We start from the raw sequence: 26,159 nt of genomic DNA on the forward strand, positions 1-26,159 counted from the left end.
ATTTGACATATTTTCAATGTTGGTTCACTTAAATTAAGATGTTTTGCTCTCTGACCTTGTTTTTATCCTCTCAGTTGTGAACGAGCCCTTTCATTTGACCTTATTCTATTAAGCAATAAGCCCAATTGCCTTTAGTTGCTTGCAAAGGAGGTCTGTTATCAATATGACGTTCTTTGCGACCATTTAAATGTTCTAATATAATCAAATAATTATGGAAATAAGATTGCAGTTGATTTGTGTTTTTTTTTAGTTCAATGCTTTGTACGTTGTCTTCTTTTTTTATTTTGATTCCCCAAGTTCTGAATCAGGAGCAACTTGCACTGCAAGTTCCCTAATGGATCCTGTGATAATTGAAACTTGTCCAATTTAAGGTTTCTAGAGAAATGTGATGTTAGCAAGCCTGTGATGCATAAGATTTAATAATACTTAAACTGCTTCAAATACTTAGTTTTAATTGGGTTGTTTACCAATCTTTAAACCTTCCATTAAAACTGCAGCTGAACTTGTTGCTTTGTAACTCTGGAATATCTGAGGGGTCAGGGACTGTAGTCTGACGCTCTGCTCAGGTTTCTGCTTGGATGGCCATGTAAAATTAGCACGTAAACATGTTCAGCAACATACTGGGTATTCAGTAGACAAGATTTCCTTTGAAACAACACTGCTCAGGACGTGCATTTAACTTGTATTGAGGAAAGTATGAAAAGAAAATGATAGAAGAAGAAAATGAAGAAGAAATTAAGTATATTGGAAGTCCAACAGAATCTATTTGGTCGTGGGTAAGTTCTGTACTTTAATAATTTTCACTCTGAGAATCTAATAAAATAAACATGATACCTTGACATGAAAGACCAGTATTTTGATATGTTTATTATGTTATGCAGATATCTAATTAATGCACTAATTATTGCTGTGACTTGGTATTAATTTCCAAATGAGTTTAAGTAGACCAAACTAATTCTGATCCCTTCCTAGTGACTATCAAAAGGGCAAAACCTGTATTGTGTGATATTTCTGTCTGTTTCTATTTGACTTGGGTAATCTTTAATTAGTTCCTATAATTCAGGTATTTGAAAATAACTCAGTTTTTGCAAAATGCCTCCTTTTGATCTATATGAAGAGTTGGTTACATGCCGTACAGGGCATGCTACTTCCCGAAGCTATTTTCTGTCAGATGTTGATACTGAAGTTACATTCGAGGAAAAGAAACCTAAGAGCAAACATCCACCAGCTACTTTTGATTCAAATAATTGGGGTTGCAGCATAGAAATTGAACCAGATGTCTTCAATTAAAGGTGAATGCCTTTGTTGAAAGCTTTCAATTGAGGTTTATTTCAATAAATTGTTCCTTCTACAGCAATTTAAAGTGGGCAAGGATGATATTGAGGAAGTCCTGTAAATTCCAAGCATGTGGACTTTAGACAAAATATCTGAACCTGTTTTTCTTTAATTACCTTTCCATTGCATCTTATCTGTTTTACTTAATTCAACACTGTTGGCTTTCCCAGTTATCAGTGTGGAGGGTGGGATTGAGGGGAGTAGGTTTGGTGTGATGGTTTTGCAGAGTATTGACTCATTGCATTGGTGAGTCGAGGTGACATTTAGTAGTAAGCCTGCTGAAGGAGCCATGAGGATCACCTGTGCCTGTTGGCTTACAAACTTGTACTGAACTGAGACCTGGGTTCAAGTCCCACTTGATCCAGACATGTGTAATAACACTTTTTTGAACAAATTTTGATTAAGAAAATAAGTTTAATAATAATGCACATATCTTCTGCAATAAACAGCCTCCACCTCCATTTAGCTGCAAAGTTTCTCAAGCTCTGTGAAATTTAGCTGGCAGTTTCTAAACTGAGACCAAGTGCATTGTGGGAGCCTGTTTTTACAATTTTGTACTAAAATGTTCTGCAAGTAGGGATCAGACAGGTCTTTCAAACCATTTATACTTTTTTGTTTTTTTTAAAAAGTAACAGATGTTTTGGTAGATATCAGTCAGATTTCACCACTTTAATTTTTAATTCCCAAACCAATACTCCCTAAAGACTGTTGGGAGAGTGAGGGTTAATATTGATTCCACTATGTTTTGTTCATTATAACAAAATAAAACCCAGGAAATTGTGTATTGTGAAAACACTGAGTGGACTTGATGTTATAGTAAGTGAACATGGGGGTAACTAATCCAACTGGTAGATTAAATTGGAAGTCAGTAGAAAGTAACATTAATCATTTGTGCCAGTTTCATGCCAGTTGACATTAGACAATTACCTCAACAATCAGTTTGTGAACAACTGACACAAGCTTTGTCCTATAACCTTTGAATATAGTTCCCCTTAGGCTCTGTTTTGTGTCAATGCTTTTGGGCACTACTGTTGATTTATTTCTCAAGATGCTATAGAATTCTAGTCAGGAAAGATTTTTTTTCTGTTGATCTTGTGTGCACTTATAGCTGTTACCTCCATAGTTTTAGAATTCAGTAAGGGAATTTAACTTTTTTTGTCTGTACAAAGTTTTGGACCAAAACTGGTATTTACAAGGATGTTGCCAGGGTTGCAGGGTTTGAACTATAGGGATAGACTGGGACTATTTTTCCCCTAGAACACCTGAGGTTGAGGGATGACCCTTCTAGAAGTTTACAAAATCATGTGGGGCATGGATAGGGTAAGTAGACAAGGTCTTTTCCCTGGGGTATGTGGTGTCCAGAACTAGAGGGCATAGGTTTAGGGTGAGAGGAGAAAGATCTAAAATAGACAAAGGGGCCACACATTCATGCAGAGGTGGTACATGTATGGAATGAGCTGCCAGAGGAAGTGGTGGAAGCTACTAAACCTTTTTTTAAAAAGGCATCTGGATGGATACATGAACAGGAAGGGTTTGGAGAGATATGGGCCAGTGCTGGAAAATGGGACTAGATTAGGTTAGGATACCTGGTTGGCATGGACAAGTTGGACCGAAGGATGTGTTTTTGTGCTGTACAGCTGTGATAGAGTGCTTCCTCCTTGAAGCATTTACTTTGAAGTCTGAGATGATAAAAGTGTATTTGTTTCTGATGATTGAAATGGATAGTAAAGGTCCATAGTATTATTATGGAGAATCAGTCCTCCTGTTTTTCTAGTCACCATTCCAATCTCTAGCAGTGCTGCCTTTTATGGAATGTGACGACCGTATTTAGGAAAGCAATCCCATTTGCTTCAAGTAATTCATTTTGGAAAGTACTTTCAAAATGATAAGCTGTAAACAAAAGTACTATTAGAGTCATAGAGATGTTCAGCACAGAAACCCTTTAGTCCAACTCATCCATGCTGACCAGAAATCCTAACCTCATCCCATTTGGCCCATATCCCTACTCCCCTACCCATCCAGATGGCTTTTAAATGTAATTGTACTGCCCTCCACCACTTTCTCTCCAGCAGCTCATTCCAGACGTGCATCGCTCTCTGCCCCTTATGTCCTTTTTTTTAAAAATCTTTCCCCTCCCCTAAGTCTATGCCCTCTAGTTTTGAATTCCCCCACTCGAGGGAAAGACCTTGGCTATTCATGCCATCATACAGAAGTTTATAAAATCAGTTGTAAGGCCACCCAATAGCTGCCAATGCTCCAGAGAAAACAGCCCCAGCTTATTCTGCGTTTCCTTATAGTTCAAATCCATCAACCCTGGCAACATCCTCGCAAACCTCTTCTGAACCCTTTCAGGTTTCACGACATCTTTCCGATAGGAAGAAGACCAGAATTGCGCACAATATTACAAAAGTGGCTTAATCATTGTCCTGTACAGCCACAACATGAGCTCCCAACTCCTGTACTCTATGCTCTGCCTAATAAAAGGAAAGTGTACCAAATGCTGCCTCCACTATCCTACCTACGTGTAACTCTACTTTCAAGGAGCTATGAACCTGCATTCCAAGGTCTTTGTTCAGCAATGTTACCCAGGACCTTACCATTAAGTTTATAAGTCCTGCCCTGATTTGCCTTTCCAAAATGCAGCACGTCACATTTATCTAAATTAAACACCATCTGCCACTTCTCTGCCCATCTGGTCAAGATCCTGTTGTATTCTGAGGTAATCTTCTTCGCTGTCCACTGCACCTCCAATTTTGTTATCATCTGCAAACCTAACAATATCAAGCCATTAGGACAAGTAAGGTTCAGCCAACTTTTTTTTCCGCTTAATTTCACATTTTAAATAAAGAAATTCTTTATTAAGAAAAAACTCTCCTTGTGATAACTTATACTAGAATCAAGAAAACTCTGCAGGTCTGGCAGCAGCTATGGTGAGAAAGTTAATTCTCTAAGCCCCACTATGACTCCTTTTAAGATATTCTCATCAAGACTAAATTTTAGAATGACTTTTGATTTTTAACTATGTATTACAATGCCAGGTTCTAGTCCAACAGGTTTATTTGGAGCACTGCTCCATCAGGTGGTTGTGGAATATAAGATTAAGACACAGAATTTAGAATTTATAGCAAAAGTTTACAGGTGTGATGGAACTGAAACTTTCCATTGAAAAAGGCCTGGATTGTTGAAGTCTTTCATCTTCTAGAATGACCATGTTGGTTTTGGTTCTTTCATATGTAAATCCCAGAACTTAAAGTTCACTTGAGAATGTAACTTTAACAATCTGTGTCATGTTGGCCCAGATAATGCACTAAGCTACCCTGTGTGAGACTCTCTGTCCCACTATGTTCAGATTGATTCTAATCTTAAAAAATGGATTCACAGAATCTTACACGAATTTATGCAGTTTTTGAGCAAAGTAAAATGTAATTCTGCAAGTACAAATTCACCCCACAAACATGTGGGTGGGGGATGGTGGTGGCGAGGGTTGAGTCTCTCTCTGAGAGAGGGTGTAAAGGGGTATACATCTGAGGGTGTGTGTGAGAAAGGGTCTGCATGCGTGTATGGGTCTGTAGGAGAATATGTGTCTGTGTACATAATGCAATGCAGTCACCTGTAGTATGACATGAACCCAAGGTCCGAGTTGAGGCCATCTCCATGGGTACTGAACTTGGCTATCAGCCTTTCCTTGGCCACTTTTTGTTGTCACCTATCCCAAAGTCCACTTGGAGGAAGGTCACCTGAAGGTCCAAGGTCGAATGTCCCAGACCACTGAAGTTCCCTCCGACTGGGAGGGAACACTCCTGTTGGTGCGGTGTTCATTCCATTGCCATAGACTCTGGGTCTCACTGGGCCATGCCTCAGGGCATCCTTGCTTAGTGTATGAGAGAGACAACATTGGCTGAGTCACATGAGTACCTGCCACATATATGGTGGGAGGTGTCCCCATGTGTTATGGTGGTATGTGTTGACACTCTGACACATCTTGCAGTGTCCACCATGACACAGTTGTATGGCATTGTCCTGAAAGCTGGGCAGTTTGCTACTATCAATGCTTTACTTGAGGTTTGGTGGTTATTTAAAGGAAAGAAGTAGAGGTGTGGGGAAAGTTTTGGTGAGCTGCTCCTACAGACCCATAAACACAAGCACAGCTTCTCTCATACTCACCATACATATACTTCCACACACACTCATGCACCCTCTGATTTATACCCCTTTACATTCTCTCACTCATACACATTCTCTCACAGATACTCATTACCCCTGACAAACACATGCACACCTGCATTTGTGGGTGAATTTGTACTTTCAGAATTACATTTTACTTTGATCAAAAACTGCATGAATTCATGTAAGATTCTGTGAATCTATTTTCTGATTAGAATCAGTCTGACCATTGTGGCACAGGCAGCCTCACACAGGGAAACACTCATTTTCAATACATTGTCTGGGCTGACATGACACCAATGGTTAAAGTTCACTTGAGAATGTAACTTAAATTGTGATTTGTATATTATTAAAAGAACTGAAACCAACATGGTCATTCTAAAAGATGAGAGCATTAACAAACAATCCAGCTCTCTTTCAATATATAACTTCTGTTACATCACACTGTAAAATATTTACTATAAATTGTCTTAAAACTTATTCTCCACAACCACTGAAGGAGCAGTGCTTTGAAAGCTAATGCTTCCAAATAAACCTGTTGGACTAAACCTGGCATAGTGATTTTTAAACTTTGTACACCCCAGTCCAACATCGGCATTTCCAAATGATTTCTAATACCTGGCACTCTTCATTAGAAGATGCTGGTAACTTTGGTATTAAAGTATGTATTCAGTAAGGTTTGACATATAGTGCTGTAAATGAGCATATTCCATTGTTCTGCTAAGACTTTGTCATTTTTTAAAGATTAAATTACACCTGCAGCAAAGCAATGACTTATTATTGCAGTGGGGTTAACATGACTGTTGCAATTGGGAGAAGTTTGAATCCTCGCTGTATGCTCTACAGCTTTAAGCCAGTGTTGACACTTGATCTTCATTGCCTTTTTAATATCAACTGAGTTGCCAACTTTGGGCACCTTGGGCTTAATTTCAATCTCTACCATAATACCGACATTGGCCCTGCAACAGCATTTTAACTTGATCATTCAGGAGATCAGCAAAGGACCTCGAAGACCAAGGTTGAAACCTCACCATAAGAGGCCAAAAATAAGCTTTTAAACTATGATTTGTTTGGTGGCCTGGGGGGTCAAGAGGAACAGAAGTGCTGTTGTGAAATGGAGTAGGAGAATGCCATTCAGCCCTCTGACCTACTCCATCTTTTTTAACACCCTTGTGCCCAGTCCGGGTTTGGCCCTAGTTGCATTTTTTTCCTGTTTCCCACACACCCTTTTGACACCCTTGTAAATCAAAGATCCATCCAACTCCGTCTTGAGAATATCCAATGATCTTTCCTCCATTGATCTCTGGAGAAGATGGTCATCCACAGATCCTCAGCCCTTTTGAGGGGGACAAAATACTCCTCTCCGGAGTCTTATTTTTAAATGATCTAGAACTAGACAACATCACGAGAGGCAATGTTGTCCCAGCGTGCACCCTGTCAAGTCTTAGACCATCTCTCTATTCTTCTCATTTCATTGGATAAGGCCTAACCTTTCCTTTTTTAAGTTATCTCTCTCGTCTCGACTAGATGAACTGCGACATCTAGTCAGCACCATCTAACACCTTTATCAATCCCAAGTACTGACCTTGATATCACTAGGATGCAGATTTTTAAAACCAGTAAATTAGGCTCACTGGTTTAAAATTTCTTTCCCTTGTTTACTTCAAATGTACTGCTCACCATAGGACTCCTGACAAACTGATCCAAACTAAAATTGGGCTGTACAAAGTTACATTTAGCATGCTTCCTTTCCATTCTCCTTGAAGTGATGTAATATAATTTCTCCACAGCAGGGAGCAGCTGCTCCCTATTGCAGCACTAGTTTAAGGTATGGAAGTTTTGGCTCACTCGCTGTCCTTGACATTTGTTATTTACTGATCTGATTTAGTGTGATGCTAGTGTGATTTTAGATGCTGGAGTGAGAGGAAGTCTAACAACTAGTGAAAGAACAGCGTCCAGGAATCTCTGAACAATTTAGAGCTTGTTTTGGGAAAGTGGTATTTTGTCTTTAGCTTCCCTCTTGTTAAGAACTTGCTGGATTCATACACTCATTACCGATGAGACTTATTCCTGTTAATTGTGAACCTTATGTTTCTGTAAGAGCCCTCTTATGGTAAAGCCTGGCTCCAGAGGTGTGTAATAACAACATTTCTGAACAGAGTTTAAAAATCTCTCAACACCACCTGATTGAGTGGTGCTCTGAAAGCTAGTGCTTCCAATTAAACCTGTTGGACTATAACCTGGTGTTGTGATTTTTAACTTTGTACACCCCAGTCTAACACTGGCATCTCCAAATCTTCTCTGAACAGTGGAGGGGGTGCACAAATCTATGAAATGAGGGCTTTATTGCTTGTAGCAGGCAGATAAGGTCAGTTTAAGCCTTGGTTTTAAAAAAAATCTTAAAGTTTATGGATTTAAAGGAGCCAGCAGCTATCCAATAGTCAGAAAATAAAATCCTGCTGTGTGCCTTTCTTGACGAGCCATTTGATCTAGTTGTGAGGGAGGAGAAAAGCTATTTGTTTTTAATGTTTCAATAGACTTTTCCTCTGAATTCCTATAGCATGAGAACAGGCCATTTGGCCCATCAAGTCCACATCAACCCTTCAAAAAGCACTCCATCCAGTCCCATGTTCTACAACCCTGTATTTCCCATGGCTAATTTGCCTCACTATGCATCCCTAGACTCGACAGGCAATTTAACATAGCCAATCCATTAAATCTGTGGACAGTGGAAAGAAACTGGAGCACCTGGAGGAAACCCATGCAGACATGGGGAAAGTGTACAAACAACACTCAGTAGCCTGAGGCTGGAATCAAATCTGGGTCCCTGACATGGTGTGAGGTAGTACTGCTAACCATTGACACACCATGCCATTACTTAATTGTAGCCATTACCTAAGGATTCTATTTCAGCTGAGCCCAACATGGATACCTGACCAGGTTTCGAAACCTTAAAAACCCCTTTTTTTTCTCATCAGGGAACTGAGGTCATAGTTCGACAGTTTCAGGAGGCTATTCAACCCTGAACCCTGACTTGAAATTGCTGCTACAAAAATAGCAGCAGGTACATTGTGGTGGAATGGGCAATATTTTTAATATATGGATTAACCCATCTTACAAACTCCTCTTCCCTCCAATCATGGAGACGGGGCAGAGGGGAGTCTTGACCTACTCCGTTTATGTTACAAGGGCAGGTTAGAGGAACCACTTTGTGAACTTGGGAAGGGAGTACTTGGAAGTCTGAAAAAAGATCGCAACATACTGGCAGTCAGGTTACAATGTACTTGATTCATAGGCTATGTGCAATGAGGCCTCCGTGCTGCTTCTTTTTATGCAAAAACATCCTCTTTTTTTTTTTCATAGCAGTTTTATCTCTTTTTTTTTTATTTTCAAATGTTTGCTACAATGTTCTGGATGTAGAGAACAAACAAACATTGGAGTTTGACTTTATTTACAGTTGCAGCAAAACCCAAAGACATTCCTTACTCATGCAAGAAACTCAATTTACATAATTGAGGTAATGAATGGACCCCCATGTACTTTTGCAGAATAACCTTAGATGGTGGTCTTGCACCACTGCATGCCTTGCTTGGCATTGGCTGCCCTGAGCTTTCATGTATCCCCAGCACATAGTCCTGGACCTTGGAATGTGCCAATTGCAACACCACGGTTGTGGTCAACTTTTTTGCACTGGACAACCAGTTTTGGGCAGATTAAAGAGCATCTTTCACTGAGTTGATGGTCTTCCAGGTGCATTCAATTGTTTCTGTGCATACTGGGGAACCGACCATAGAGCAGAGTCCTGTGTCATAGAACTGCTTGGCATGAAACTTGACACAAACTACTGCATCTCTCTCCCTACCTTTGCTGTGTAGGCACATTGCAGCAGGAGATGTATGGCAGCCTCTCTCCATCTCCGTAGCTGCTTTGAGGGCAGTGTGGTTGAGCAGAGTCTGGCTGTGTAAAAGATCTCAAGTAATGACCTTCTCACCAATAGGCAATTGATGTCTTGGTGCTGTTTGGAAAGTTCTGGTGTTGTGGCATTCTGCCCAATGACCTTGACCGTCTGCTCAGAGAACCATGTGACAGGATGCACCCTCTCCTTTACCTGCAGGGTGTCTAGGATTCTATGTCCTGACTACTTCCTGATGGACTTGTGGTCAAGTGTTTAAATTTTTTTAAACATTTTTCCCATGAGGGACATATGGAATGGACTAACCATTTGGAGCATTATGTGGCACCAAGGCCAGATTTATTATTTGTAACACCAGGGATCGGAAGAATCTGTACATAGTGATAGGTGATGTTTGCAGACTGAGGGTCTATGCACAGCTTGATGTGGCCACGCCAGGGTGGCCATAAGATTGGGATTGTGTTTGGAACCTCTAACCCCCTGGGCTTTATACACCATCTTTCCACTTTATCTAAAATTGGAAGATGGTCCAGTTGACTGCACTGGCACAGGCTTGGGGAAGAGGCCAAACCTGAACAACATTCAGCAACTCTAGATCACTTCACTTCACACCTAATGTCCAGGTTTTTACCCACAATGGAGTAGGAGCATGATCCCATCTGCTCAGTTTCTGCCTTCCCTTGGCAATATGCTCCAAGCATTGGTGTACACCCCAGCCCACCTTAAACCCATATTTCCAGCCTGGATGGAGAAGGCTTGGTTGGCTCTCTTCCTAAAGAATACCACCTTGCTCTTGCCTCTGTTACCTTGGTTCCAGAAGCCAGTTTGAACTGTTGCAGAGTCTGTATAATGACAGCAGATCTAAGCAAAACCAGTAACATTATCCATGTACAAGGAGACTTTGACCTGCAGGTCTGTGCAGCCTGGAATGATCACCCCTCTTGGGCTGACCTCCTTTCCTGATAGACTCAGCAAAAGGCTCTATCCAACACCATTCAGTCTATTTCAGGTGAGTGAAGAAGACACCCTTACTACTTTGATTCTAGGCAGGTAGGTTTAGAATAGGAATATATTCCTGAGTGGGTGAGGTCTGAGTATAATGAAAGGACAACCATACACCTGAAGCTAATTTTGAGTGAGGTTTTTCCTTATAACTATCAATTGTGTAAAAAGTTTTCCAACATTTTCACACTAAATAGCAGCCTCCAATCAAGATAAAGTCAAAGTCGGACAAGCTTTTTTAAATAACAAGCACTTAGCATTTTTGTCAAGTTTAGATTAATTGGCATAAACATGATTTTTAACTATTGGATTCTAGTAATATTAACTGGTGTTTTTATAAGGATATAAATATTTACTGAATGTATTTCTGGTAGTTATCAACAGTATAATTTTCCCAAACCTAAGCAATACCTTAATTCCTATATGCAGAATAGTTGGGTTTTTTGGTTCATGATCAGGATAGCAAGATCAGCTTTTTATTTGTTACTCATGAGAAGTTGAATTAATTAAACCTGTAGGTGTAGCAGATAGCAGATAGCAGCTCCTTTATAGGAGAAAGTGAGGACTGGAGATCAGAGCTTAAAAATGTGTTGCTGGAAAAGCGCAGCAGGTCAGGCAGCAAAGGAACAGGAGAATCGACATTCCGGGCATAAGTCCTTCAGGAAAGGCTGAAGAAGGGCTTATGCCCAAAATGTCAATTCTCCTGATCCTTTGCTGTCTGACCTGCTGCGCTTTTCCAGCAACACATTTTTAAGCAGCTCTTTTTATATAGACCTGGAATTGTTAAACTTGGAACCAGAAACATTAAAGAGGTAACAACTTTTTAAGTCAAGATGGTGTGCAGCTTGGAAGACAAAAATTGATGTATGGTTTGGAAATGCATTCATTAAACATTTACCTGATATGTATTAAAACCAGAAAATGTTGGAGAAACTCAGCAGGTCTGACAGGAATGTTTTAAGTCCAAAATGGCTCTTCAGAATTGAAGGGGCTGGAAGAATGGTAGGTTTTACAAAGTGTGGAGCAGGTGACACTCTCAGCAAAGGTGCTCCCTGAACAAAAGATAAGGGAGTGCTACTGTAGTAGAGAAGATCTACTGATGCAGAGTAGATTGGAATGGATGATGTTAATAGCAGAAAATGGGTTAGTGCTGCTGAGATGTCAAAGCTGGTTCCTTTTGTTTTTCCTAAAAGCTGTTCCTTTTCTCGAGGACCGTGTCCTTGATCCCTTTTTTTCCAGAGGGGTTGTAAACAGGCCAGGTTCTGATTTTTAAGAGTTTGGTACAGAGATGAAAAGTATTCTTAGGCCTTTTGTATATATGTAAACAGATGAGACTTCAGGCCAAAGTGGCCATGTTTTAGAAGTGACCTGGATAATGGAAGGGTACTGGTCAGCTCTTTAGCTGAGCAGTTCAGCCCGGAACCAGTTGGGAGTTCAGCAGTGTACTGTGAACGCACTCTCTCTAACTTCAACCTGTAAGCATCTGTTCTATTATTTTTTTTTACTGTGATTTTTTAAAATGGGATTTGTTTAGTGCAAATGCTGTGTATATTCAGAAAAGCATAGTTACATCTAGTCTGGATAGACTGAGTTCTGTAGGGTTTCTTTACTCTTCTGTGTTTCATAGTGCAATTTTGTGAATAAATTTGTCTGTTTTAAAACCTGGTACTCAACCTCACTAACTTTGGGTCACTTTCACTGTACTGCCTGCTTAAGAATCTGAGTGGTTTGGCCTAGTTGCATAAGAGCAAAACCATGCAAACAAAACATTAGGATAGGAATCAAAATGGAGGAGAGTTTGTGGTTTACAGTTGAGTCCTGTAAAGTGCCAAAGCAGAAATGGATGCTGTTCCTCTAGCTTGTGTTGGGGTTTGGGCTGCTGTCACAAGGCTAGAACTGAACCTTAAAAAGAAACTGAGGAAACCAGAAACACTCTAATTTGATGCAACTTCCTGACCAGACATTTTAATTTTTTTTTTTCTCTTCTTTCTCCAACCCCAATTCATTGAGCTTCCAAGTACAGACACTTCAGACTGCCCTCTCAATTCTTCCTTCAGTTTTTAAAGCTCTGGGTTGAAACTTCCAAGTTTCCTAGTCTCCAATGGCTATCATGAGGGGCATAATTGAAGTGATTGGAGGAAGGTTTATGGGAGAGGTTCTTCACACAGCATAGTGGTGTTGTGGAATGTGCTACCAGCAATGATTGTAGAGTCAGACACATTAGGGGCATTTTAAGTGCCTTTTAAATAGGCACTTGGATGATAGTAAAATGTAGGTTAGTCTGATCTTGAAATTGGATAAAAAGTTGCACAACATAGAGGGCCAAAGGGCCTGTACTGTGCTGAGCTGTTTGGTTATAAAGTGGGCTAGGAGACTGGGAAATAGCTGAAAGTTCCATCAGAACAGCATTCCTCTGGAAATGAGGTGATTGGGGAGGGAGGTGGGCTCTGTCCTGAATGTGGATCAGACCATTCACCAGAACCTGGCAGCTGATAGAAGCCCAAATTAGGTGAGTGGCGTTATTTGGGCTCTGCAGCACAGTGCACAGCTTAATAAAGTGTCCCTATTGTGGCAATCTGGGTGAGTACTGGAGCTGGGGGCTGCCTACTCCAAGGAATCAGATGCACCACAATTCTCCATAATGTAGCAAAGGGATTTTCTTTCAGTCCAAGGGACTGAATGTACATTTTGGAGGTCTGGATATTGAGAATGCCCTCCTTGTTAGCTGAATTCCCTCTGTGGTGCTTTTCCCATGGGGGTTACTGAGGCTCTGTACCTGCAGGTCTCTAATTGAGAACCCACACTTGTGCACACACTCCTAAATGCATAATTGTCAATGGGCATTGCTAAAAACCAGTCAGAAAAATTAACTTGGAATGTTCACAATATGTCCTTGCACCGAAGGTCCAGGCACATGGAGATAGATGAGAAACTTTTTTTTTTCTTTTAGGGGGTCTGCCCCTCTTTGTTTTTTGAGCTGGCCAGATGACCTAAAGGGTGAGAGCTTGGGTCCAGTCTAGAACTGGCTATGGGGATGTGAGCATTGTTAGCGAAGCATTGCCGTTTTAGATTTAATGTATGTCTACCTAGTGTAATTCCTAGTTCCAAAGGAAATACCAACATGATGAAAAGGAATCTAGAGCTTTTTTGTATAAGGTTTATCAGTTGTAGGATCCATTCTCCCACTGCTACCTACTGAGGTTTGCTGTTTTTATTGGAAAATGCAATAACTAGTAAAACACACACTGGATAGAAAGCTCCACTAATGGGCCAAAGGCTCAACCTCCCATTTATATTCAGAGGTAATCCTTGTTCCTTCATGATCATGCATGCTGTGTGACCTTTACACTATCAGAATAATAGAAAATGGAGGCACTCAGTTGCACCAAAGCACAACATCAATATGCAAATACAGGCTGGCATATAAGCCAGCTATTTTTTCCATAGTGCTACTCAACATTGCAGTTGAGCCATTTCAATGTAATGAGAACAACTTAGGCCAGTCTAAGCTGGTGAGGCTGACTCTTTTTTGTGATACTGGTTATTCTCCTCCAAGCCGTCTTAAGTGTTTAGTGGAATGGAGTCCACAGACCAATCTGGTCCTCAGTTGGCAGCTGTGTGACTTTGGATAAATGTGTAGTGATTTGAATTTGTCAACTGCTTCCCAGCATGCTTTGGGGGTATGGTAGAAATTAAACCTGCACCAAAACCATATCAGACACGTTTGTTTACAGACACCATTGAGTATGTGTACTGAGGATATTTCTGCTCACAGATGAGCAGAGTTCAAAACTGGGGGGGGGGGGGGAACAGGGGGAGCTGCCTCATTCAACAAAGTTTTGTATAAAACCATTGAATCACTTCCTGCACTTTACAGCAAAGTGAAAGATCAAAATATTAGTGCCAGTTTGGTTTACCCTATTGATTGGTATATATTGTGTAGTGGAAATCTTCCCATCTCAGTTAAATGTTTTATTTTATTCCTTTTTTGTGTAGGAACCTTTCTCCAAGCAGAAACATTTGAAAAACCTTTTGCAATTTAAACAGGCTCCCAGAATGCTGGGTGCTGATTGTTTAGACAGTATGGCATTGCTATTCAATTATCCTTCCTGGTTTGTAATCATGTGACATGAACATTCAGTGACAGCAGTTATCTTGCAATCACTTCCGATGAACAGAGAACAAATAAGGGTCCTCATGGGGGCATGAGGAAGTTTCTTTTTTTTTTGTCAAAGTAAACTATCAAATAGAGATGGTTTCCTTGAAAATGTTTAATACAATCTCATTATTCATTAGCTTGGCATTCTCGTCTTGGCTGATGTGATATTGCAGCCAAATCTGGAATGGTTATACTGTATGCTTTGAAGGGACTAATTTGGAACATTTCAATTAGGTGAGCTTAATGAAACTGAACTCTTAAATTATGGAAATGTCATTTGAAAAATCATAAGATTGTACAATGGCAGTGTGACTCCTAAAGGAAGCAAATCTGAGGCCTGAAGTAGCACATGTGTTCAGAAACTCAAACTGAGCCTGTAAATAAACATCTATAGCACCCAAAAAGGGAGAGTGGGTAGCCTTTCCAGTGTGGATAAGCAGCCCAGACCTGCCCACTCTTAGCAATTCAGGCCTTTTTGCACTGCTTTTTTTTTTTGCAAAGCAGCTTAGACCTTTTTTTGAGAAGTGCAACAATGTAGAGAAAAATGAGTATTTGGAAAGACCAACCAGTTCAAAGGTCAAGTTGCAAATATTGCTGTAGTCATCACTTCAAACCAAGAAAAGTCCTTTTTATTTGCAGTTAAAACAGTTGTTTTCGCTGCACAGAGAAACCAAGCTCTACACCATCCAACAGATTGGCAACGTCAAGTCTAAACAAAGTGATTTGTAACTATAGTGATGAAGATCTATAGTCTTGATTTTGGAGGTGCCAGTGTTGGAGCTGGGGTGTACAAAGTGTAAAAATTGCACACCACCAGGTTATAGTCCAACAGGATTATTTAGAAGCACTAGCTTTTGGAGCACTGCTCCTTCATCAGATTTATAGTATTGTTTCAGGCATTCGATTCTAAAGTAATGTTAAATGGATCTTTGTTTTGGCAGTTTCTCAGCCTCCAAAGCTGAAACAAACTTCAACCTAGATTCATAGAACAGGCCCTTTGGCCCACTGCTTATATGCTAACCAACAAACTACACTAATCCCATTTACCTGTCTGGGACTATAGTCTCCACCCACATCAGCCTGAGATACATCTCCTCTGGCCCTGGAGATTTAGACACCTGAATGCTTGCTAAAACATTTAAAACACCCTCATTATTAACCTTGTTTAATGTGTTCTAGAACCTCCCCATTCTAACTGAGATTGCCACTAACAATCTCCTTTTCCATTTGAATACTGATGAGAGGTACTCATTCAAGGTTAAGGAGCCTGATGGCTTGGAAAGAAATTGTTGCACAGTCTGGCTGAGACTGAATGCTTTGGTATCTTCTGCCAGCTGGCAGGAGGGAGAAGTGTTTGAGTGAGGGGTCTTTCACAATGCTCTTCACTTTTTGGGTGCAGCATGGGGTGTAAATGTCTGTAATGATGGGAAGAGAGACCCTGATGATCTTCTCAGCTGTCCTCCTTACCCGTTGTAAGGTCTGAGACAGTGCCTGATTTGGGAATTGCAGTGATGCAGCAGTTCAGGGTACTCTCCATGAACCCTCTGTAGCATGGGGGGGGGGGGGGGGGGGGCTGCTGTGGAGATGGAATTTCCTCAGTCTGTGCAGAAAGTAGAGATACTGCTGGGCTTTCTCAGCTATGGAGCTGATATTGAGGGTCTGGGTGAGATTCTCCACCAGGTATACACCAAGAAATTTGGTGCTGTTCACACTCTTCACGGGAGATCTGACTATGTCCAGTGGAGAGTGTTCACTCCGTGTCCTCCTGACATCAACAACCATCTCTTGCGTCTTGTCCACATTTAGAGACCAGTTGTTGGCTCTTCACCTGGCTGCTGCATTACAGCCAAATGTTACATCTTTCAATTTTCCAGCACACTCCTGTGATGTGACAGGTGCTTGCCAGCTTTAACTTTCACTCCTAATGTACAGTACATGCCTTCAACTTCATAACACCCTTACTGGCTTTTGGTTCTGCCCCACTTTCTACTTCCTCCAACTTCCTGCATTGGTTCTCATTCCCCTGCCATACTAATTTAAACCTGCCCAGAAAGGGGCAAACATTCTACCTCTGACACTAGTTCTAGTCCTGTCCAGGTGCAATGTGTACTAGTCCCACCCTCTCCAGAACAAATTCTAAAGTCCCAGAAACTTTGAATCCCTCCTTGCACAATCCTAGCCACATACTCCCCTTAGCTATCCTGCTATTCCTACTCTGACCAGTACATGGCAATGGTAGCAATCCAGAAATTATTAATTTTTGAGGTCCTACCTTTTAGTTAAACTCCTAACTCTCTCTAAATGCAACTTGTTGGATCTCATCCCATTTTTTTTAAACCTGTACCATTGGTGCTTATATACAACATGACAGCTGGCTGTTCACCCTCCTCATTCAGAATGCCCTGTAGCCACTCTGACATCCTTGACCTTTTGCAGTAGCAAGGCAACATATCATCTTGGACTCTCATTTGCAACTGCAGAAATGGCTATCCCGCCTCAGGCGACTGACTGACTGTGTGGAGTTTGCACGTTCTCCCAGTGTCTGCGTGGGTTTCCTCCGGGTGCTCCAGTTTCCTCCCACAGTCCAAAGATGTGCAGGTCAGGTGAATTGGCCATGCTAAATTGCCCGTAGTGTTAGGTAAGAGGTAGATGTAGGGGTATGGGTGGGTACGCTTCGGCGGGGCGGTGTGGACTTGTTGGGCCGAAGGGCCTGTTTCCACACTGTAAGTAATCTAACGTGAATTGAATCCCCTATCACTAGAGTTCTGTCACTTTCTCTTCTCCTTCTTTCCCCCCCCCCCCCCCCCCCCCCCCCCCACCTATGCAGCAGAACCAGTAACAGTGCCATGAGTCTGGCTGCTGCTGCCTTCCTTGGTGAGCCATCTTCCCCCAACAGTATCTAAAATGGTATACCTAGTTTGGAGGAGATGACTACATCTCACCTCCTATTCTTCCTGTCTATCAGTCACTCATTTCCTACCTTCCTCATTAATTTTTATCTGCAGTGTGACCAATTTACTGAACATGCTACCCATGAATTCCTCAGCCACTCTGCTTCTCCAAAACTAATCCCGCTGTAGCTCCAGAGCTGTCAGGCGGGGGCTGCAGCTAGACTCACTTCCCCACACGTCAAAGAGCCAGGGCATCCGAACAGTTCCTGAATTGCTGCATCACTGCCAAAGCTAACAACAGTAGCAAAGGGAAAATTAAAAAGAAAAACTACTCACCAGTCACCAGCCCCTCACTCACCTGCTGCCTGTGACTTCATGATAAACTTTTTTTCTACTTTGCCTTCACCCAACACCAGGTATTTTTGTAAAGATTTAATAATGTAAGCTTGCTCAAGCAAACTTGAAAGGCTGTAAATTCTCAGTCTGTGATGTAAAACAATGTGGTGAGCTCTTCCTGGTCAGACACATGGTGCAGAAATGCCCTGTGTTGACTACAATTAACCAGAACAATAATTTTTCACTTTCTTAGCCAAGTCAAAACTGTTAAACTAAACTTAATGTTTATAATAACGTAATTTTATTGACTTTCCTGAATGTGCACTTGAATGTACATATTGGCTTAGTACTAAATCTGCAACAAATTGCTCTGTATAGTGCCCATTGTATAGACAAATTGAGCCACTTTTGCACAAATGCTTCCATATCTTTAAGATAAATAGTGTGATATTTTATTAGATAAGAATATGCATAAGAACAAATTCATTATTCTTAAAATAGCTTGATTAGATTTTTGGCAGAAGTATTTGGTGCGAATTAGTTTTAATTGCCATATATTGTAAACTTTGAAAAATTATAAAAGCTGACTATTATATTCAGAAGCTGATTTAGCTCCTAAAATTTTTTTTTAAATAAGGACTTGATCTGAGAGGCTAAGTGCTTCAATTTGCATGTGGATATCCTCCACCCCCTCAATCGTATTAGAGGGGAAACAAAACAGATCAAAAGTGCCAGTCAATTTTGTGTGCAGTAGTCATGTGATAAAAAGAGAAAATTGTCGACCTCTCAGACCACCATCTGCAAATCAAAATCCCTCAAACAGCATTTGCTCAATTTTTTAAATTGACAACTGTTCTTGCATCTTTTAATTTCACTTTAGCCTTTTAATCCATCTTGAGGTGCAAGACTGTCATCTAGGCTAGGAATATGGGCAGACCATTCAGCCTGTCAAGTCTGCTGCTGCTGCTTTCAATACGATCATGGCTGACTGAACACTTCAATATCCACACTGTCACTGTTGCACTTTTGTGGTGTTGATAGATTTCTGATTACCAAAGACTGAACTTCCATAGCCCTTTGTGACAGAGTTCAGATGATTCACAACCCTCTGAGTAAACAAAGGTTTCTCATCTCTGTTCTAAATGGCATTCCCCCTCATTTTTACACTGTGCCCCATGCTTCTAGACTCCACAACCTGGGGAATCATCTTACCTGTATATTACCTGTCTATCACTTAAGTATTTTGAGTGTTTAAACAAGATCACCCCTCAGCCTTCAAAGCTTAACACAATATAAGGCCAGTTTGTTCTTTCAGTACAGTGTTCTTCTGGGAACAAGTCTGAATTTTTAACAACAATTTCTTGAAACTCAATGGGTCTAGTGGCATCTGTGGAGGGACAAGTGTTAATGCTTCAAATCCATTATTGCTTCTTGAGAACTCTTGTCTCTCTCATCTGGTGAATCTTAGACATTATTGTCATAGAGGAAGCATAACCATCTTGAGGAGCCACAAAGCCATAAGATGGGAGAGCAGAATTATTCCATTTGGCCCGAGTCTGCTCCACTATTCAGTCATGGCAGGTATGTTTCTCCGCTGCGATCTCCTGCCTTCTCATATCCTTAGATTCTTGATTAGTAAAGGAATCAATCTTAAGGGTGGATGTTTGGAAACTTGAAACGGTTCAGAAAAGATTTAAAAGGATGTTGCCAGGGTTGGAGGTATAGGGAGAGGCTGAATAGGTTGAGGCTGTTTCCCCTGGAGCATCAAAGGCTGTGGAGTAAAACCTTTTTATAGATGATTTGTTTTTAAAATCATGAAGGGCATGAGTAGGGTACATAGACCAGGTTTTTTCCCCTGGATGGGGAATACAGAACTAGAGGGTATAGGTTTAGCATGAGGGAGAAGATATAAAAAGATGTAAAGGGTGACTTTTTCAGAGGGTGGTGTATGTATGGAATGAATTGCCAGAGGAAGTGGTGGAGGCTGGTACAACTACAACACTTAAAATACATCTGGATGGGTATGTGAACAGGAAGGCTCTTGAGGGGTATGGGCCAAGTGTTAGAAAATGGAACTAGATTAGGTTAGGACTACAGCCTCCACCAGGGATCCTGGTTCGATTGCAGCCTTGGGTGACTGTCAACTCCACACATGTTCTCCCTGTGTTTGCATGGATTTCCTCTGGGTATTCCAGTTTCTTCCTCTGATACAAAGATACATAGTTTAGGTGAATTGGCTGTACTAAATTGCCCATAATGTTCAGGGACGTGTAGGTTAGGTGAATTAGTCAGAGGTAAATGTTGAGTCATAGGGTAGGGGAATGGGTCTGGGTGGGTTACTCTTCTGTGTAGACTTGTTGGGCCAAATGGCATGTTTCTACACTGTAGGGATTCTATGAATATCTGGTTGGCATGGATGAGTTGGACTGAAGTGTCTATTTCTGTGCTGTACATCTGACTCCATGACTTCACCCACATTCACCGATTCAACACAAATGTTGCTCCTTTTGGTGTCTTATTTCAGTGACCCTCTTACCTTTTAATCTTAAAGCCTCCATCTTCCTTGATCCCATCCGCCAATGATATTTTGTGGGTCCCTTTTGCTTTAAAAAGTAAATTTTTAAGAGGGCAACCTGCACAAGTATAGAGTGAAGGGCCTGTCCTGTCTTTAATGTTTTGTACCTGATGTATACTTTTTGTCAAACTCTCAATGACTTGACATCCAGGATTCCCTTCTCCTTCTCTCTGAGGAGATCACGAGGAAACACCCCCACACCATCCCTTAAGCCATGTGTTCATTTAACTTATCTTCCTATTCCTATATAGGACATGACACTGGAAGTAATTCAGCACTTACCCTGTCAAGCTGCTTAAAAATCCTTTTCTGTTTCAATTAGATCCTTTCTCCAATTTCTAAACTCCAGTCAGTAGAGTCCCAACTAACCTTTGCTCATAAATCAATCTCTCCATACCAGGGATTGTCCTGGTGAACCTTCTGTGAACTGCTCCAAATGAAATGATATCTCTTTTACTTCGAGTAGTTTTGATCTTTATTTATGTTCTAGATGAGAGTGACATCCCTTGATGTTGTATTTGACTGGGTGTGGCATCAAAGGACCTGAGCAAAGCTGGAATTGGTGGGTATTGGGTGTACACTCTCAGCTGGTTGAGTCATACCTGGCAAAGAAGTTGATTGTGGTTGTTGGTCAATCATCTCTGCTTCAAGAGACTTCTGCGGGGTAGTGTCAAAAATCCCAACTCTTCAGGGGTTTCATAAAGCTTGCAGTGGGGACATTTGCTGACAATTGTTCAGCAGTCTAGATTCAAATGCAACAAGATCTAGACAATATCCAGACTTGGACTAACAAGTGACAAGTAACATTTTTTTTGCCAATCAAATGCCAGGCAAAAATCTCCAATAAGAGACAATCTAATCACTGTCCCATGACATTGAATGTCAACTAACATCACTGATATCCCCCATGATCAACATCCTGGGAGTCTCCATTGACCAGAAACTCAACTGCTCTTGCCACAGAAGAGCAGTGCAGTGGCTAGGAATACTATGGCAAGTAACTCACCACCTGGCTTCTACATGGCACAAGTCAGGATTTTGATGGAATACATTCCATTTGGCTGGATGGCTGCAGCTCTAAATTTTTTTTCAGAGTAAACAGAATGTCTGACACTTCTGTTTTTTTTTTTACCCCCACATTACTGCCTAACTGCAGTAGTACTTATTTTTTTCCCCAGCACCCATGCTGTGTGTGCAGGTGAGACTCCGTGAAAGACACAAGGTGCACAAATCTTTATTCAAATTTCCACCACCAGGAAGAAAGGAAACACCCAAGTAGCCAGTGACAAGCAGTGCCCTTCACATCAAAGGACAATGCTGTGTGATCAAACAGTGTGATCAATCAAAATAGAGTCGGAGGGGGAAACAACTCCAGGGTGTCAGTGGACACCGTGTGCTTCTTTGGCTGCAGCTACAACAACGCAAGAATCGTGACAACATCTAGGACAAAGCAACTTCATTGGCACTACGTCCACTCTCTCTCTCCTCCACTCTTCAACAACTGTAAAGATTTACAGGGGAGATCCAGTGGATGTAGTATACCTGGACTTTCAGAAAGCCTTTGATAAAATCCCACATAGGAGGTTTGTGAGCAAAATTAGGGCACATGGTATTAGGGGCAAAATACTGACATGGATTGAAAATTGGTTGGCTAACAGGAAACAGTGATAAACTGATCCCTTTTGGAATGGCAGGTGGTGACCAGTGGTGTGCTGCAGGGATCAGTGCTGGGACCACAGCTTTTTACAATCTACATTAATAATATAGATGCTGGTATTAAAAGTAACACTAGCAAACTTGCTGATGACACAAAGCTGGGTGGCAGGGTGAAATGTGAGGATGTTAAGAGAATACAAGGTGACCTAGACAGGCTAGGTGAGTAGACGGATGCATGGCAGATGTAATTTAATGTGGATAAATGTGTGGTTATCTACTTTGGTGGCAAGGACAGGAAGGCAGATTACTATCTAAATGGAGTCAATTTAGGTAAAGGGGCAATACAACGAGATCTAGGTGTTCTTGTACACCAGTCAATGAAAGCAAGCATGCAGGTACAGCAGGTCGTGAAGAAAGCTAATAGCATGCTGGCCTTCATAACAAGAGGAATTGAGTATAGAAGCAAAGAGGTCCTTCTGCAGTTGTACAGGACCCTGGTGAGACCACACCTGGCGTACTGTGCAGTTCTGGTCTGAATTTGAGGAAAGGCATTCTGGCTATTGAGGGAGTGCAGCGTAGGTTCACAAGGTCAATTCCCGCAATGACAGGACTATCTTGTGCTGAAAGATTGGAGTGACTGGGCTTGTATACCCTGGAGTTTAGAAGGCTGAGGGGATATGATTGAGATCTTTAAGATTATTAAAGGATTGGACACACTGGAGGCAGGAAGCAGGTTTCCGCTGATGGGTGAGTCTTGAACCAGAGGACACCGTTTTAAAAATAAGGGGTAGGCCACTTAGAACAGAGTTGAGGAGAAACTTCCTCACCCAGAGAGTGGTGGGTGTATGGAATGCTCTGCCCCAGAAGGCTGTGGAGGCCAAGTCTCTGGATACTTTCAAGAAAGAGTTGGATAGAGCTCTTAAGGATAGTGGAATCAAGGGTTACGGGGATAAGGCAGGAACAGGATACTGACTGAGGATGATCAGCCATGATCATAATGAATGGTGGTGCTGGCTCGAAGGTGCAGGAGTAGGCCATTCTGCCCTATTGTCTAGAACATGCAGAAATTCACCAATGATTCTTAGCAGCTGCGAAACCCACAACCACTTCCTTCCAGACAGACTAGGGCAGCAGATACATGGGACACTCTACCACTTGCAAATTCCCCTCAGGCCACTAACTATCCCAACTTGGAAATATATCACTGTTTCTTCACTATTGCTGGGTTAAAATTCTGGAATTCCCTTCCTACCAGCCCTGTGGGTCAACCCATAGCAAGTGGACTGCAGCAATTCAAGAAGGCAGTTCACCACCTTCTCTTGAGCAATCAGGAGGGGCAATAAATGCGCTACCATGTTGTATAAACTTCTAAAAAGTGATCTGACCAGCACTTTAGGGAATTCTTGCTGCAAAGTCTTGTTACTTCATGCCCCTGTAAAATAAGGGCTAAAATTCAATTAGCCTTCCTGATCACCTGTCACACCTGTGTGCACTTTGTTTCATGCACAAGTACCCTCTCCAATCCCTTTGTGTTGCAGCTCTCTGCAGGTTTTCTTCATTTGAAATAATCTGTTCCCTTGTTCTCCCATTCCAAAATGGACAACCACCTGTTGTCCAACATTATATTCGATTTGCCAGCAATGGGATGCAGAGATGCTTCTGTGCGACTTGTACAAGTTGGGTGAGTGAGTAAATTCATGGTGGATCAAGTATAATGTGATAAATGTGAGGTCATCCAATTTGGGAGCAAACCTCAGGAAGGCTGATTTTCTTACCTGAATGGTGATCCATTAGGAAAAGGTGATGTACAACAAAACCTGAGTATCCTTCTATACCAGTGGCTGAAATTCTACATTGTAGGTGCAGCAGGTGATAAAGGTAAATGGCATGTTGGACATTTGTAGTGAGAGGATTCAGGTACAGGAGCAAGATTTCTTACTGACATTTATATAGAGCTTTGAGATCATGCCTGTATCGTGTGCAGTTTGCTTTCCTTAGCAGCCACATCCCTCTGCTCTAGAGGGAGTGCAACAAAGGTTTGTCAGACTAATGCCTAGGATGGCAGAACTGATATATGAAAGAAATCTGATTTTGGTTCAGATTGTTGTCTGGACTCCTGAAGAATGAGGGGATTTCACAGAAACAAAGCTAAAGTTTTAAGTGCCAGACATTTTAAATGCAAAAAGAATGTTCCCAATGACTGGGAGTTCTGAATCAGAGGCCACAGTCTAAAAAATCTGGGTAGACCATTTAAGAGTGAGATGAGAAATTTCTTGAAGCAGACAGTGAGCCTGAAGAATTCTCTGCCACAGAAAGCAGTTGGGGCTAAAACATTAAATATTTTCAAGGATGAGCTAGAAATAGATGTTATGGCGAAAGGGGTGAAAGTGGGAACAGGGTGCTAAATTGGATGATCAGCCATGTTGCTAGTCAACAATGGGACTGTTTTGGCCTACTCCTGATCCTTTTTTTTTCCTGTTTCTTTTGAAGCTGTTTGTTTTTTATTTTGAATATCCTCCTATTTTTGGGATGAGCAGAATGTGTAACAATTCAAGCTACACATGTGCCTGACCATCTCGATCTCAAACAAGAGAATTTGACCAATACTGCTTGACTTTCAATCACATTACTATCATTGAATTCCCCTTGTGGCTACATCCTGGAATTCTGTGGCACTTCAGTCACATCCTGACGACCTAATTCCTGTCCACCTTCTCTATAAGGTGCATGTCAGGAGTTTTGGGACACTACTTGCGGATCAGTGCAGCTACAGTAACACTTGAGAACCTGGACACTAAACAGGATAAAGCGGTCTGCTTGATTGGCACCCCATCCACCACCTTCAAACTTCACCACCAATGCACCATACAGTAATTTGCCAAGATTCATTTTGCCATACCTTCCAAATCCATGACTTCCTAGAAGGACAAGGGCAGCAGATGCATGGGAACATCAACTGTCCAGCCATTTCTGGAAATTCCGTTTCATGCTCACAGCTTGCACAAACTGAGCCTTTGGCATTCATTCTAATCTTATCTCTATCTTTTTTTTTGAATGAGAAGTTTATTGTGCCTGCACCATCTTGTTAAATATGCAATATTATCTAGTCCCAATCTCCTGCCTTTTTTCCCCCCCATATCTTTGGATGACTTGATAAATATTACAGCACAATGTCCTCATGAATGTCTGAATTGAACCAACCTCCATCACACTTCCAGCCATTGCATTCCATACCTTAAGTATGTGCTGAATGAAGACAAACTGATTTCCTCACTTTTACTCTTGCTGCTTTGGATATCATTTTATGCCCCCTCATCCTTCTCTTGAGTAAGGACAGCTTCTCCCTCTCCAGCCTGTTCATGATTTTGAAATCCCTATTCAATCTCCTATACCTGTCTTTTTTTTTTCTCAAGAGAACAAACACCACTTTTTCAGTCCTTCATTAACTGAAGTTCCTCACTTCTAGAACCATTCTTGTCAATTGATTTTTGCACTCTTTCTCCAATGTATTCATTCCTATAAATGTGACACTCCGAACTATACATAGTACTCCAGTTGAGTTCTAACTGTTGCTCCTATAAAGGTGCAGCATGACTTACTTACTCTTGTACTTTATGACCCTTTTACAGTGAAGTCCAAAATATCCTATGTTTATTGGCTGTCTTCTTCTTTACCTGTCCTGCTGCCTTTTAGCAACTTGTGCAATATCGTTGCTCTTAATCCTTTTTAGTATGACCCTTTTTTGTTTTATGCTGACTTTGCACCATGCACCAAAATGCATCACCACTTCTCCACATTGAATTCCATCTGCAACTGTCCACTCACTAACTTCTGAAATTGTACACTGTCCTCTTTAGTTAAAAACACAGTTCCCTGATTTTTTTTTTCTTGTTTGCATCATCTGCAATTCTTGATGATCCCCTGCATTCCAAGATCTGTATTTTTTGTATATCCAGAAAAGCAACCGTTCCGAAACTGATCGCTGGGGAACTCCATGACCCAATGGTCTGTCTTTTTTTCCCCTTTTTTTTAGAAAAGAAAATGATTGTTACTCTTTGTAGGTCTGGCAATATCTGGTGAGAAAGCACAGTTAACATTTCATGCCCAGTGACCCTTTTTCATAGCATC

The 26,159-nt window shown here is 41.3% G+C and overlaps 1 protein-coding gene across 2 annotated transcripts in view; it reads left to right on the forward strand.

The window, feature by feature from the left end:
* The first annotated feature begins 657 nt into the window (after positions 1-657).
* lpin1a (lipin 1a) overlaps positions 658-26,159 on the forward strand; it is a 113,511-nt gene continuing 88,009 nt past the window's right edge. The window contains exon 1 of one of the 2 annotated variants that reach the window (XM_072561946.1): positions 658-776. In XM_072561946.1, coding sequence (XP_072418047.1) covers positions 708-776 — 69 coding nt within the window. In that variant the 5' untranslated portion in view covers positions 658-707. The remainder of the gene's footprint in view (positions 777-26,159) is intronic. The other variant, XM_072561948.1, reaches the window with a different exon arrangement.

Source organism: Chiloscyllium punctatum, chromosome 3 (assembly GCF_047496795.1).
Source record: "Chiloscyllium punctatum isolate Juve2018m chromosome 3, sChiPun1.3, whole genome shotgun sequence".
Taxonomy (NCBI): domain Eukaryota; kingdom Metazoa; phylum Chordata; class Chondrichthyes; order Orectolobiformes; family Hemiscylliidae; genus Chiloscyllium; species Chiloscyllium punctatum.